This window comes from Hemiscyllium ocellatum, chromosome 36, assembly GCF_020745735.1.
Source record: "Hemiscyllium ocellatum isolate sHemOce1 chromosome 36, sHemOce1.pat.X.cur, whole genome shotgun sequence".
NCBI classification, from domain to species: domain Eukaryota; kingdom Metazoa; phylum Chordata; class Chondrichthyes; order Orectolobiformes; family Hemiscylliidae; genus Hemiscyllium; species Hemiscyllium ocellatum.
In genome coordinates this window covers 36,349,688-36,365,671 of record NC_083436.1, presented here as the reverse complement: position 1 = coordinate 36,365,671, position 15,984 = coordinate 36,349,688, and the positions used below count along the sequence as shown (strand labels likewise).

Genomic DNA, 15,984 nt, shown 5'->3' with positions numbered 1-15,984 from the left:
GAGAAAATGTTCTCTAATACACTCATAACAGTATAATAAAAAGGAAACTATTTCCAAACAATAAGAACAAAAAAAAACATGTTTGAATGGAGATCCTCCCCCTTGTTCTCAGGGGGCCTTACTTCCTTTCTAAAGGTCCACCATATCCTCTCCCAAACAGTGTCCCACCCTTGACCCGGGCGCTCCTTAATAGGATTTAGATATAATACCGAGCTAGAGTTAACAGTGAGCGCCCCACCCCCACCCCTCCCCACCCACACCTGAGTATATCTGATAGCATCAATGCCACGTACAAACACACATAACTATAAAATTACAACTCCAACAGATTACAGTTAAGTATAATAACATAAAATAACAAGGGAAGACAACCCTGCTCCCAGAAGCAAAAGTAAAGTAAAGTATCCACTTCTCCCCACGGAGTGTGGAAGAGGCAAGCCAACATAAATTGTCTCTTACGATTTATTTAAACGAGTCTAAAAGTTCCTTAGCCTCTTCTGGTGATCTAAAATTATACTCGGATCCTTCGTGGGTAAAGCATAACGTCGCTGGGTAGCGTAAGGTGTATTGAATATTTAAGTTCCTTAGACATTTCTTCACCTCATCAAACGCCTTCCTCCTTCGTGCCAAAGCTGGGGAGAAGTCCTGAAATAACATAATCTTGGATCCTTCATGGATCATGGCTTTAGGATCCTTTCCAAGCTTTCTGGAGGCGTCCAGGAGTATCTGCCTCTCCCTATAACTCTGCAGCCGGAACAGGACCGGGCGTGGGCGCTGGTTTGGGCCAGATCCGCGTACTGCGACCCGGTAGGCCCACTCCACCCTTACCCGGTCAGTTTCAGCCCCCAGGTTTAAAAGCTGGGGCAGCCATCGCTCCAGAAATACCGCTAATTGTCCTTTCCCTTCTTGTTCAGGGAGGCCCAGAAGACGGATATTCTTTCTCCGATTTCTATTATCCAGGTCATCCATGTAGATTTCAAAGGCCCGGACTCTCTGCTCCAGAGCTCTCACCTGTTCTGTAGCTGTTTGTGCTGCAGCCTCGGAGGTCGTGGACTTTAGCTCCGCCCCCTCCACTCGGCCCTGTAATTCCTCGAGAGCCTGGCTGTGTTTCTGCAGCTTTTCTTCGAATGCATTCCATCTCTGTCTGGATTCTGCGATGAAATTGACGAGTGTCGTTTCCAGCCTGGCAATCATCTGTTCAAGGCCTGTTTTTACATCAGCTGCAGCCGGAGGAGAGGAGGGTGGGGGAGGGGTCTTTGTTTTCTGAGAGCTGCGGGATCCCTTTGGTTTACTCATTATCCACTTAATATTAAACTGCTTAAATATAATAGTAAGCAGCTAATTAAGGTTAGAAAATTTTTTTGGGTGGTTTGGTAAGTGTGGTGGGGGTGAGTAACTCACTTTACCCAGGTTTTGGGAAGAGCACTGTAAACTCAGACTTGCTGAGTCGCCGCCATCTTGGATCTCCTCAGGATCTCCTTTTTAACCTCCTGCCTAACTCCCTTTATAATCTCCCAGCAGAATCTCAACCTTTTCCCTTCCTATGTCATTGGTTCCAATGTGTAGAATGATCTCCTGATGGTCCCTCTCCCCATTGAGAACATTCAGCAACCTCTCTGAGACATTCTTGATCCTGGCACCAGGGAAGCAACACACCATTCTGATTTTTCATTGCTGGCCACAGAAACATCTATCTATACCTCAGTCAAGAGAGTCCCCAAACACAATCGATCTCTTGAAATTCTACATACCTCTCATTGCATTAGAGCCAGTCTCAATACCAGAAATTTGGCTGTTCGCACAACATGCCCCAGAGAATCCCTTCACCCCCTACAGCAGTCCCAAAACAGCATACTTGTTTGAAATGGGGATAGCCACAGAAGACTCCTGCACTACCTGCCTACCTCTCTTACCTTTCCAAGAGTTAACCCATCTATGTGATTGTATCTGTGACTTTTCTCCCTCCTGATAACTGCCATCCATCACATCCCCTTGCTCTTGTAAATTCCTCATTGCCTCTCACTGTCTGTCCAACCGATCCATTCGATCTGATAGGATTTGAAACCAACAGCATTTATTGCAAATATAATCCTCAGTAAAACGTCAACTCTCCCTAAACTCCCACATCCGACAAGAAGAGCATTTCACTTGACTGAAGGTTTCTTTCAATCTACAGACCCAGAAAATAGCTCTGTCTTATTCCTCAACAAAATGCTGTTCCAGGTTAAATAAATACTTTTGGCTTATATTTTTAAGTTTAATCAAGAGATATAAATTAACAAAACATATAATCAAGAAAGAACCCACTCTACTCACTACTGTAGACATACTGTAAGGCCCACATAAAATATTACAATCAGCTGTCTTCATACACAATGGAAAGGAAACTGTGTGACTCATTCACTGGTAGAGTAGCCATGGTCCCATAGGACAAAACCATCTCTCTCCCATTAGAGAGTGTTAAAAATCACACAACACCAGGTTATAGTCCCACAGGTTTATTTGGAAACTTTAACTTTTGGAGCACTGCTCCTTCGTCAGTTAGTTGTGAAGCATAATACATGTTAGTCTATGTTGAATTAGCTCAGTTGGCTCAATGGCTGGTTTGTAATGTAGAGCGACGTCAACAGTGTAGGTTCAATTCCTGTGTTGGTCCTGAGGTCACCACCATGTGTTTTCTCTCTTTCTTCCTATGTGCACTTGTAAAGTGGAACTTACATGTGAAATAATTTATTTCAGCAAGCCTTTATATCTGAGCCAATATTATCGCTGGAGGTTTCCAGAGATGCAGTTCTCCGAGATGTCCTGGACAATTTAAGGTCCCAAGGAACAGGGGATCAATATGCTGCATTCCAGGTATTGACTGCTACAATTCATTGGACGACTAGGATTCATTATCACTTGTGACTTTTTTTTGCATCTGACCACAACTAGTCAAGATGACATGAAAGTAGTTTTAATATTAGCATTGCACGCAAAGTCAAAAGCTGTAATTTTAGATTCCATTTCAAAATAATTTCGATCACTGCTTTGTGAGAACTTATTTCACTTTAGGAAACATAAGTTGAATTGCTTTGCAGAGATGATTTTCCACAGAACAGACCAAAGAGTTGGAAGTTATTTTCGATACTAGTGTGTAGGATGAGCAGGATCCCTTATTTGTTAATCCTTAAAAAAAAGTTTCACATACAGAATAAAACCATTTTCTCATTCGAAAGCATGCAATAAGGATATATTATGTTTCTGGTTGAAAAATCCTCTTTTTATTTGCTGCCTTCCCCCTTCGAGATGACCATTTCCCATTTGTTGTTCATATCCCAAACTCCTCACTCCCTCACTATCACCGCTTCACTAGATTCCCTCACTCTTCCTTGAGTTTCCCACCTCTCAATCCCATGGAGCTATACCGTATTTATCCTTTCTCCCACATGGATTTGGCTCTGTTTGGAAATGATCAGTCTTTCCTATATTTTATGCCCACACACCATCCCTGACTCTCAGTGCTTACAAAGGTTGAAGTCTCTGCAGTTGTAATAAAGAAGACACTCATCGTGCGTCCTGTTTCTTTATCCCCTGCAACTTAATTCCTGCTGTAACAACCTCCATGTTCTAGAGCAGATTTGAGATCGAGCGCTTGCTGAATATGGCTTCACTTTAGTCTGGTGTTGGCAATTCCCTGGCCTTTAAGACAAACAAAGGGGCCAGCTCAGGCTTTTCTGTTTTTGGCCTATTTCTCCTTTTAAAGTCATTCACAGGATGTGGCTATAGACCGGCAGTCATAGTCCCCACTTACAACATTCTCTAATGTGCAGTGCCATGGGGGATCAATTAACATGCCTGTGGTGCCTTATTGGCTCTTGGTTGTGCTCCCCTGATGGAGAGAGTATTGGTCAGTGGGAACTAAGCTAGAACAACAAGCATATTTGGTTGATCGTAAACTCACAACACCTCTGAAATGTGGAAGAATCTCCAGACTTTGTGGGTGTCATGATGGCCCAATGGTTAACACAGCTGCTTCTCAGTGCCAGGGGCCGAGATTCGATTACATGCTTGGGCAATTGTCTGTGTGGAGTTTGCACATTCTCCCTGTGTCTACGTGGGTTTCCTCCAGTACTCTGGTTTTCCCCCACAGTTCAAGGATGTCCAGGTTAGGTGGATTAGCCATAGGAAATGCAGGATTACAGGTATATGGAGAGTGGAATGCTCTTAGGATGGTCAGTGTGAACTTGATGGACTGAATGACCTAATTGTGTTTGAGGAGCAAAGCCTAGATCTAAGTCATGCAGTGAGACCCTTACAATTAATGAATGAAGCCATGGGTGTCATGCAGGATCAAAGATCCCAGGGCTCAAAATTCACCCCATCTCATCCAATACCACCACACTGCCATAACCCCCACCTTGGGCAGTGGCTGGTGCTGATAACTGATGGGCAAGAGGAATAGAGGTTAAGCAAGGGGGAGGTGAGAATGTGGAAAATCAGATCAACCATGATCTTGCTTGACAATGGGGGCAACGCTGTGGGGGCCTTCTCTTTTGCCTGATTTTTGTGTGTATAATGTACCAAGGCCAAGCCAAAGCATCGTCACTGGAGACAAATAAGTGAGGCCAGGTTGGTGTGTTGTGTTTGTGTGTGTCACCTGCCTACCCACCTTTTTGGGCCCCTCATTTCAGGCACACAGTGCCTGTCGATGAGAAGGTACACCTCAACAATGAGTCAAACCTTACCGTTTGCCATAAAGCTTTTATGGAGGCACATGCAAGCTGTGCATATCTCATTTATATCCCTCACCCACCGCTGCATTCCAGTCAGCTGAGTTGTAATTGACATTTTTGTCAGCCTGTTAATGAACCTAGCTGGCATCCTGCTCCCAATGGGCCCTTCCTGCCCTGGATTTAATTGTGTGGATAGGTTTCCTGACATTGGGAATCTAATGCAGGAACCTATATCCAATTTCTCCCAGTCCACTCCATCCCTCTAATAGGATGACCTACTAGGCTCCACTAAATTTTACTCAAAGGGACATCAAAAGATACACTAGTCAATATTTCAGTTGGCATTAATGTTTTAATCTTGATTTCTGCCAGTACAGGTTGAATTTACAGGGGAAGACAGTTTTGGTTATGGGGTGACGCAGGAATTCTTCACCCTTCTTGGTCGAGAACTACATAGCAATGGGCAGATATTTCAGCAACACGAAGAATCGGGGCTGCTTTGGTTTCCCAGCCGGGTAAGGCTTGTTGTAGTGTGTGCTTTGTAAAAATAGCCATCAGAAATTTCAGAATACTTTTATCACTACTTTTATACTCCCATGCCCAGAAAAAGTGGATTTTGTAGATAGAACATGGAACATAGAAAAATACAGCGCAGTACAGGCCCTTTAGCCCTCGATGTTGCGCTGACCCACCTAACTTACACTAGCCCACTATCCTCCATATGCCTATCCAATGCCCATTTAAATGCCCATAAAGAGGGAGAGTCCACTACTGCTACTGGCAGGGTATTCCATGAACTCACAATTCGCTGAGTAAAGAATCTACCCCTAACATCAGTCCTATACCTACCACCCCTTAATTTAAAGCTATGCCCCCTCGTAATATCTGACTCCATACGTGGAAAAAGGGTCTCATTGTCAACCCTATCTAAACCCTTAATCATCTTGTACACCTCTATCAAGTTATCCCTAAACCTTCTTTTCTCCAATGAAAACAGCCCCAAGTGCCTCAGCCTTTCCTCATACGATCTTCCTACCATACCAGGTAACATCCTGGTAAAACTCCTCTGCACCCGTTCCAGTGCCTCCACATCCTTCCTATAGTATGGCGACCAAAACTGCACACAATACTCCAGATGCGGCCGCAACTGCAACATGACCTCAGGACTCCGGAACTCAATTCCTCTACCAGTAAAAGCCAGTACGCCATATGGCTTCTTCACAGCACTATTTACCTGGGTGGCAACTTTCAGAGATCTGTGTACATGGACACCAAGATCCCTCTGCTCAGCCACACTACCAAGTATCCGACCATTAGCCCAGTACCCCATCTTCTTGTTACTCTTACTAAAGTGAATCATTTCACACTTACCTACATTGAACTCCATTTGCCACCTTTCTGCCCAGCTCTGCAGCTTATCTATATCCCGCTGTAACCTGCCACATCCTTCCTCACTGTCAACAACTCCACCGACTTTGGTATCATCTGCAAACTTGCTCACTCAACCTTCTAGCCCCTCCTCCAGGTCATTTATAAAAATGACAAACAGCAATGGTCCCAAAACAGATCCTTGCAGAACTGCACTCCAAGATGAACCTGTACCATCAACTACTGCCCTCTGTCTTCTTCCAGCCAGCCAATTCCTAATCCAAATCTCTAACACACCCTCAATGCTATACCTCCATATTTTTTGCGGTAGCCTACCGGGGGAACCTTATCAAACGCCTTACTAAAATCCATATACACCACATCTACTGCTTTACCCTCGTCCACTTCCTTAGTCACCTTCTCAAAGAATTCAATAAGGTTTGTGAGGCACGACCTGCCCTTCACAAAACCATGCTGACTATCCTTGATCACGTTATTCCTATCCAGATGTTCATAAATCCTATCCCTTACAATTCTCTCTAAGACTTTGCCCACACAGAATTGAGACTCACCGGCCTATAGTTACTAGGGTTATCCCTACTCCCCTTCTTGAACAAGGGAACCACATTTGCTATCCTCCAGTCTTTTGGCACTATTCCTGTAGACAATGAGGACATAAAAATCACGGCCAATGGCTCTGCAATCTCCTCCCTTGCTTCCCAGAGAATCCTAGGATAAATGCCATCAGGCCCAGGGGACTTATCTATTTTCACCATTTCCAGAATTTCCAACACCTCTTCCCTATATACCTCAAAGCCATCCATTCTAATTAATTGTGACTCAATATTCACATCGGCAATAATGTCCTGTTCCTGAGTGAATACTGATGAAAAGTATTCATTCAGTGTCTCTCCAATCTCTTCAGCCTCCATGCGCAACTTCCCACTACTATCCTTGACTGGACCTATTCCTACCCTAGTCATTCTTTTATTCCTGACATACCTATGGAAAGCTTTTGGGTTTTCCCTAATCCTACCAACCAAGGACTTCTCATGTCCCCTCCTTGCTGCTCTTAGCTCTCTCTTTGGGGCGGCATGGTGGCACAGTGGTTAGCACTGCTGCCTCACAGCACCAGAGACCCGGGTTCAATTCCCACCTCAGGCGACTGTCTGTGTGGAGTTTGCACATTCTCCCCATGTCTGCGTGGGTTTCCTCTGGGTGCTCCGGTTTCCTCCCACAATCCAAAGATGTGCAGGTTAGGTGAATTAGCCATGCTAAATTGCCCGTAGTGTTAGGTGAAGGGGTAAATGCAGGGGAATGGGTCTGGGTGGGTTGTGCTTCGGCGGGTCAGTGTGGACTTGTTGGGCCGAAGGGCCTGTTTCCACCCTGTAAGTAATCTAATCTAATCTTTCCTGGCTACCTTATAAGTCTCAATCGCCCCAATTGAACCTTCATGCCTCATCTTTACATAGGCCGCCCTCTTCCCTTTAACAAGGGATTCCAATTCCTTATTAAACCACGGCTCCCTCACATGACCCTTTCCTCCCTGCCTGACAGGACACTCAATAGTTGATCCTTGAACAAGCTCCACATATCGATTGTGAACGTGTCAAGATATGGCGTCAAGGTACAGTATGTGAACCAGGACCCTGCAGCCATGGACATCTATTCAGGCTTATTAAAGGGATGTTGCTCTGACCGTATTCCTGTTGGTAATTCAAGTGTCTTGTTTCCTGCAAGTACCTGAGCTATGGTGTTTTAGAGCGTTTTTACACAACAGAAAGAGGCCCTTCAGCCCATCTTGTCGAAACCATCAAACATCCATTAATACTAATCTCTTTTTATGTAGAACTTGGCCTGAAACCTTATAGGCTGTAGCATTTCAAGTGTTCATCTGAATAGTTCTTCAGTGCCATGACAGCTCCCATCTCTTGAGCTCTTTATGGGGAATCTCACACTCTGAAGAGCATGAATCACAATATGCATGATATTGTGAATAGGTTGATTAATCATTGGAACATCATCCCGAACTCACATTGAGATTTTTCAGTAAACCCACCTGGCAGGTGAGGCCACCATCTGAGAGCACACAATTTGGGAATGGTTCTCGTGGTGTCAACTGAAATTGGATTTTGCTGTCAGAAATGTTACAGAGACTTTTTATGCAAGAATTATGCAATTTTTTATATTCAAAATATGCAATAGGAACCAGAGATGGATGATGCATTTTATCTGCTGGGAATTCTCTGCCGATTTGTTGTGTCCAATGGTTTCATTTGCAATTTTCACTTCCCGTTGGCTTTGTACAAAAAGCTGCTTCACGTGCCGCCAACATTGGACGATTTGAAGGAACTCTCGCCAACAGAAGGAAAGTGAGTGAATTCCAAACTTCTCTTGCTTTAATCCACCAAATTATCTCAACCTTAAACTTGTGCCATTGTCTTAGGAGGAAAGGTTAAGCAGGTTAGGCTTATACACTTTAGAGATTTGAAAAATGGATGGTTATTTAGCTGAAAGGTGTAAGTTTCTGCGAGGGCTTGACAGGGGGACTACTGGGAGGATGTTTCCACTCATTGGGGAATCTAGAACCAGGACACAATTTAGAATTAATGAATCTCCCTCTTAAAACTGAAATTAAAGGAATTTTTTCTCTGAGGGTCATTAGTTTGCACAGGAGTTGGTTAGCTCAGTTAGATGGTGGGTTCTTTGTGATGCAGATACCTACAACACATGTTCAATTCCTGCTCTAGCTCAGTTTACCATGAAGGACTCACTCTTTCTCACCCTCACCCTCTGTCTAATGAGAGAGCAGCTTTATGGTCCGGTAGATCTATGGCAATTTTACTTTTAGCTTTCTGAATTCTCTTCCACAGAGAGCGGGAGGGGTTGGATCATTTGAATATATTCAAGACTGAGTTAGACACATTTTTGTTCTGCAACAAAGTCAGGGTTTATGGGGACAGGCATGAAACTGGAATTAAGGCCACAAGCCATGATGTTATTGTGTAGGAGAGAGATTATAGAGCAAGCTCAGTGAGCTGAATGACCTACTCCTGCTTGCTGATCTTACTGCTGACATTTCTGTAAAAATGGACCTTGCATCCTTGTCTCAAATTCACAACAGAAAATATAACTGTGCCTGTTCTTCAGATTTTTACAATGTCTTGGCACAAGTTAGCCATAAGTACTGTGTTTTAAGTCTGTTTTGATGAGCACTTTCTGATCAATGGATATTAACCACTTTACAATTAACTGCATAATCTAAATAAATCATGCTTTGAAACTGGCAATACAGTTCATTTTCAATTTCAGTATGCTTTTTTCCTGTTAATACAGATCACTCCAGGATGTCCTTGACTATGAGTATGATGATATTGAAGAGACATTTTATCTGGATTTTACAGTAAGTTTACTTCTGTACTATGTCGCTAATCAGTTCATTTTGAAATTGACTGAAAATGGAAAGGCAACAAAACAACCAGAGGGATCAGGGAAATAGGACTAGTACACTCAGAAGCATCAGAATGCAAGCAGTGCACATACTGACCAAGAAGGCTCAACAGCGGGCTTCAGGTCTGTAGGCACCTGCCTTGATTCCCCAGGTTTCTAGCCCATATTGGAAGGTACGTTTCAACCACATGCCAGGAGTGGTTTTGAGGCAAATATTGGGCCAGGGAATGGGAAAGATTGCAGCTGGTTCTACAAGATTTTTCTTAAAACAAATATCTAACAGGACGCTGCCCTTCTTTGAATAACACCCATGGAGTCTTTAATATCTTCCTCCTTTCCACCAAGATCCACAAAGAAGACTGCTCTTAGGTGGCCCATTCTTTCAGTTGATTCCTGTCCTCACAGAGCTTATTTATTTTTAGCATATATCCCCAATCTTGCATCTTCCCTCCTCGATCAGTAACTCTTTGAATGCCATCCATCATATCAACAGCCTCTGGTTTCCTGGCCCTAGCCATCCTCATTTCACCACCAATTTCCAATTTCTTCATACCTCCATTCAGAACAATCAGTGCTCTCCTAGTCTTCCTTGAATGGAAGGCCAGGCAATTGCCATCCACCACTACCCTCATCTACCTGGTAAAATTGGTTCTTTTCATTTATCTGACAACTTAGTTCCTCCCAAGTTAAAGGTGTTGTTAAGACCATCTGCATGTGTCCTCACTCGGCTTGCCTTTCTGTAGGGGATATGAAGCATTCCTTGTTCCTGTTCTACTCATTACCATCTTCACCAGTCTTTCCTGGTGTATTGATGACAATATCGATAGCAAGTCCTGCCCTCACCCTGAACTGGAGATTTTCATCATGTTTGCTGTCATTATCCTTTTGTGTACTCCATTACCAACTCTTCCTTGACTTCTCATTTTGGTTCTGAGAGATAGACCTTGAGCATATTCCCTCATACCTAATATCCTACAAAATTTTTATTCCATTCTGCAAGGTGCTGTGATCTTTGTCATAACTGACAAGACAGACTTCCACATTAGCATTCCCAGTATATTCCCTTTGCCTCAGTCAAGGATTTTCCCTCCTACCTTTGTGTTCACTGTGGTTAACAGGTCCTTTGACATGTCCACTCTATCTCACACTTCTGTTGTTGCCTGTTCTCTTCTGTTCCCTTGCAGAATCACAATGATGTTCCTCAGTGGTGTTACCATCTACACCACTGACCTCCAGATTCAATGCACATTCCCCTGTCATTTCCACCATCCTGAGCATGAAGCCACCACCAAACATATCTTCCATCTCCTCACTTCTAACCTTCTGAAAAGGCCTGTTCCTTCATGAGACCCTTGTCCCCCCCCCAGTCACAGTTCTGAACCATTCTCCATCTAGAAGCTATAGGCTGCTTGAGCACTTCCTACAATTCCTGCTTAAGTTTTCAGATTTCCATCTTTGATGTGCTCTACCTTTGGTATCATATACAGCTAATGAGATGGTCAAAAGAAGTTAAAACTGATGACTGGCCTCATGGAAACACCTTTATACAAGTTACTCAGGAGAATGTTGGGAGAGAACAGTGAGCTCTTGATATCCCATTTACTGCTTGGCTATCTCATTTACTGATGAAATTTTCTTTTATAGCGACCATTCTTCAAGTCTTTTCCAACTCCTTTTAATTCTGCCTCCTTTTTCTGAGCCTTATCAATTGCCACACCCCTCAGAAATAGGCTGGGCCACCATATGAAATATGCCTGACTCAGTGGTGAGGTTGGGACAATACGTTTATTCTCATAGTCACTCACTAGAAACAAAGCCATTTGATAAACTCAGTGCTTGACAGAGTGTGAACGGACAGAATCCGATTTGAAACGACAATGATCTCACCAGTCTGCCAAAGGGATGGTGAGAGACCAATACTGTGTTCCAGGGATGGCTGGACAAATCTAACTCCAAGGAGAAAGTGAGGTCTGCAGATCAGAGCAGAAAATGTGTTGCTGGAAATGCGCAGCAGGTCAAGCAACATCCAAGGAGCAGGAGAATCGACGTGTCAGGCATGAGCCCTTCTATAGGACTCATGCCCGAAACGACGATTCTCATGCTCCTTGGATGCTCCCTGACCTGCTGCGCTTTTCCAGCAACACATTTTCAGCTCAAATCTAACTTCAATCAGGCCTTTGCAAGCCCACTAGTGTGTCTTTGCCCCGAGTTAAGGCCCCTGGGTTGGATGGCCTGCCTGATCTGAGCTGTCGACTATAGAATCATAGACCTTTACAGTACGAAAGGGGGCTATTCAAACTATTATGTCTATACTGGCTCCCAAAAGAGCTACCCAACTAGTCCCATTTTCCAGCTCTATCTCCATAAATTAATCACTTTCAAATATTGAAACCGCTTTGATACCTCGTGGTTCTCCACTGTGGGATCTGCCTTTACCATTGTCTTGGGTAACTTATTCCAAATCGTAACAACTGAGTCGAGGAGTTTCTCCATATCTCACTCCTAGCTGTCTTGCTGACTATCTTGAAATTGTGACCAATCAGAGCAGATAGCTGCTGCTGAAAGAGAACCCATGATCGTGGAGGACCCAGAGAAGTCACACCCTGGAGGGGCAAAGGACGTCCAGGGCAAGGGTGGGCTCTTACCCATACATGATGTCCAGCCCCTCAATTGACCACTGATTGCATTTCACTCCTTCCAAAATGGACATACTGCCTGTAGAGGTTGACCTGTCAGGTTTTGACAGATGCCAGTACCCAATGACAGCAAGCTGAAGTCCTTAAGTAGTTCTTAATTGAGGCTCAACTGGTGGTGGGATGGGACTCAGAGCCTTTCCCTCCTAGACCTAAATCCTGAGGAGGCAGGAAGGTGACAGGGTCAGGTCTCACACCACCCTAATTAATTAAGTAGCCCTCCCAATTCCAAGCTCACAACATCCTGGAGGACAATACTCTGGGCAAGAGTTAATCAAATTCATAAGAAAATAAACAAACATTAAAGTTGATGCAGTTTGAATGTACTTTGAATATGTTTAAAAAATACAAAGGCCAGGAACAAAAGAAAATGTATCCCTTTTTTCTGTGTGCAGATTCCCATAGAAACAGCTGATGGGATGACAGCTAGGAAGGAACTCATACCTAATGGTAACAACACACCAGTTCAAAAGCATAATAGGTAAAAAAAATCTTCATTAAGGTAACCTTTTCATTGTATGTTGCTGAATTGATTTGCTTTTTAATCAGTTACATTTACAATTGTGCAGTCACAGCACTTGCATTGATTTCCACATAATGTAGGACCATGGATACCCAACAGTGTTTCCAACCTGTTCTCATTTTGTAAGATCTCTCTATTCCCATCCAATTGCTTCACCAGGAGTAGTATTAGCCAGTCGCTGTATTCTGACCGAAGTGCCTGGACACATTTACCATTAACAAGGGGCATACATCTATGACCCCTCTCTCTCTCACTTGCAGGAGCCAGTAATCTAGTGGTATTATTGCTTGACTGTTTATTCAGATGTTTTGGTAGTCTCGGTTCAAATTCTGCCACAAAAGGTGGTGGAAATTGAATTCAATAAAAAAAAGTCTGAAATTAAGAGTCTATGATGACAGTGAAGCCATTTGTCAATCATTGGGGATAAAAAGGGTGTGGTTCACTAATGTCCTTTATGGAAGTAAACTGCCGTCCTTACCTAGTCTGGCCTACATATGACTCCAGACACACAGCAATGTGATCAACCCTTAACTCTCCTCTGGGAGATAGGGTTGGGCACTAAATGCTGGCCTAGTCAGCGACACCCACATCCCGTGAAGATATCAACAGTCTTGATAGCACAGATTCCCAGAGACTTACTGTCTGACTTTGTTAAACAATCTGATGGGCAGAAACAGCAGGGTATTGTCCAATTCTCAGTTTGTCACTCTTCTTGTCTTCAGCATTCTGACTTTGCTAATTGTACAAGGCAGCACAGTCTCTGTTCTCAAAACTCTGCTGCAGAACCAGAGATCTGCAAACTGAAATTTGTTCCATTCAGGGAGAATGCACACATTCCCAGTCCATGGAACTGCCAAACAGGGAAAACACAATCACATTGCTTTTTATTTAGGCTGTGCCTGCTGACGTGCAAGAGCATGCATGGTAGAAGCAATAAAAGTGGAACTAATTTGAGTGATTAAAAGTTAGTAAACATGCAAATTACACAGAGTTCAATGAAAGCATACATTGGGACATGTAAAACAAATATCAAGCAAATTTATTTTGTAAATGCTTTTAAAATCAGCTTTTTTAAATTTCATAAGTGCATGTGCAGAATGGAAACAATTGGAGGTGGGCGTGCAGACTTGGAAATTATCAGTAGATCATTGGTGTCAGCCAACATTTCTTGTTTCATTTTAGCCTTTGCTTCTTAGCCACTTATCTCCATGACAACCACAGGTCACGTGGACATTTCTTGGAACCTAATGATGTCATAATTAGAAAGCCAATATAAATAATTTTAAAAACCCAGTCTAAATTATTCTTAAAGAGACATCCCGCAGACACCTGCAACAGGGCAATTGTGCATGTCCGCTAATCCAGAAAAACACTTGCATGGAGCAGGGGTGACTGAGAATGGGGGAAGTGAAGGAATTAGGATATGGCAGGGGGAAGTGAGGACATAGGGGACTGGAAGTAAGGATGTTGGGGAACTGAGGATGCGGAGGGATTGAGGATGCAGCAAGTAAGGATGGTGAAGGGGGAAATGAAGTGGGAGAAGCAAGGGAAAGGGGAAGTGAGGAGAGTAACAATGAGAATGCAGGAAGTGGGAGAATGAGTATGGGGACGGGAGCAAGGATAGGGAAGGGTGGAAGTGAGGAGGGGAGTGAAGCATAGCAGGGTGAGCATGGGGATGGGGGGGGGTTTTGAGTGATGATGGAAAAGGGTAGGGTGAAGATGGGGGTAGTGTGGAGTGAGGAAGGGGAGGGACTATAGAAGCCACAGAAGGATGGAGTGAGAATGTGTCATCCTTTTCTGCACCCCTCCCCCATCTTCCTCTTCTCCTCTTCCCTCCCCTTGCCTCACCCACCGAACTCCTGGACCACGTACCCCTGAAACCATTTAAAGGGGCATGCACCGGTGTCAGCAAACACAGTCAAAGAAAATACAGGCTCTTTCAGCATGAGTCATTACACTTTCCACAACTATACAGAACATTAGTGAAGCCACACCAAGAATCCCATGTACTGTTGCAGTTTTCTTTTTTTACCTTCATGGGAAGCAGTTCATTGTTGATTCACTAGACTGATTCACAGGATGAAGCAACTACCTTATGAAAATACATTGAGGAGATGGGCTCTGTGTGATTGGGATTTTGAAGAATGAGAGGTGATCTTATTGAAACATAAAGGATTTTGAAACGTAAAGGATTTTGAAGGGCCCCCGAAGAAGTGTAGATGGTGACAGGAGTTTTCCCTCATGGGGAATCTAAAGCTAGGGGGCAGTGTTAAAAATTAGGAGTCTCCCATTGAAGATGGAAATGAGAAGAAATTTCTTCTCTTAGTATTATTAACCTTTGGAATTATCTTCCAGAAAAGACAGTGAATTGTTCAAGACTGAGTTGGACTTTAATTCTACAAAGGAGTCAAGGGCAAGTAGGACAGGCAGGAAAGTGGAATTAGAGCCACAATCAGATCAGCCATGATCTTAATTAATTGGGGAACAGGCTTGATGGGCTGTGTGGCCTATTCCTTTTCCTATTTCATATGATCCTAAGTGATAGATGGGAAACTTCTATAAGATTTTAATAACGTTTGCATCTGGTAGATATGATACATGGATAAATGGAGATCAGACTTATTCCCTTGAGTTTAAAGGCTGAGGGAGTATATGCAAATTATTCATTCCCTAAATCTATTTTATTTTAAAATAGAAAACAGTTTGTTGATGCCTATGTGGATTATAGGCTTAACACAACTGTAGAGCAAGAATTTGAAGCCTTTTCACGAGGTTTCAGGAGCCGTTATTCACTGCCAGTTGTGGACATATTCCTACCTGAAGAACTAAGGGATGTTATCCAGGGGAACACCAAGTACGAGTGGGAGCTGCTGGAACAGGTGCGGCACTTGTATTTAACTTTGTTTGTTGTTTGTGCACGTGTGTGTGATAATACAATAGCTTCTAAAGTCCAAAACACACAAATTCTTCATCATGATCACTGGATACTTTTAATCTACACCATCCAGTGGGGATTGTATTAGTCACTCAATTTCAGTGGAAAGTACAACTGGGTGGAAGTGTAATAGAAGAAAGTCATTTACCTCAAATCTGTTCCACCATGTAATTAGATCATGGTTCATCCATTGGCCCTCTCCCTTTTAAGCAAATCTGACCCACATCCCTCGATAAGCTTACCTAACATACATCCATTGATTTCAGTCTTAATTTTCAATGAGCCCCACATTCAATATCC

General features: G+C 43.3%; 1 protein-coding gene across 2 annotated transcripts in view; it reads left to right on the top strand.

The window, feature by feature from the left end:
• The window catches only part of LOC132833445 (probable E3 ubiquitin-protein ligase HERC3), a 64,519-nt gene that overhangs the window by 42,141 nt on the left and 6,394 nt on the right, over positions 1-15,984 (top strand). For both annotated transcript variants that reach the window (XM_060851732.1, XM_060851733.1), the window contains 6 exons: positions 2,740-2,856; positions 5,093-5,230; positions 8,289-8,455; positions 9,420-9,486; positions 12,622-12,707; positions 15,445-15,628. In XM_060851732.1, coding sequence (XP_060707715.1) covers positions 2,740-2,856; positions 5,093-5,230; positions 8,289-8,455; positions 9,420-9,486; positions 12,622-12,707; positions 15,445-15,628 — 759 coding nt within the window. The remainder of the gene's footprint in view (positions 1-2,739; positions 2,857-5,092; positions 5,231-8,288; positions 8,456-9,419; positions 9,487-12,621; positions 12,708-15,444; positions 15,629-15,984) is intronic.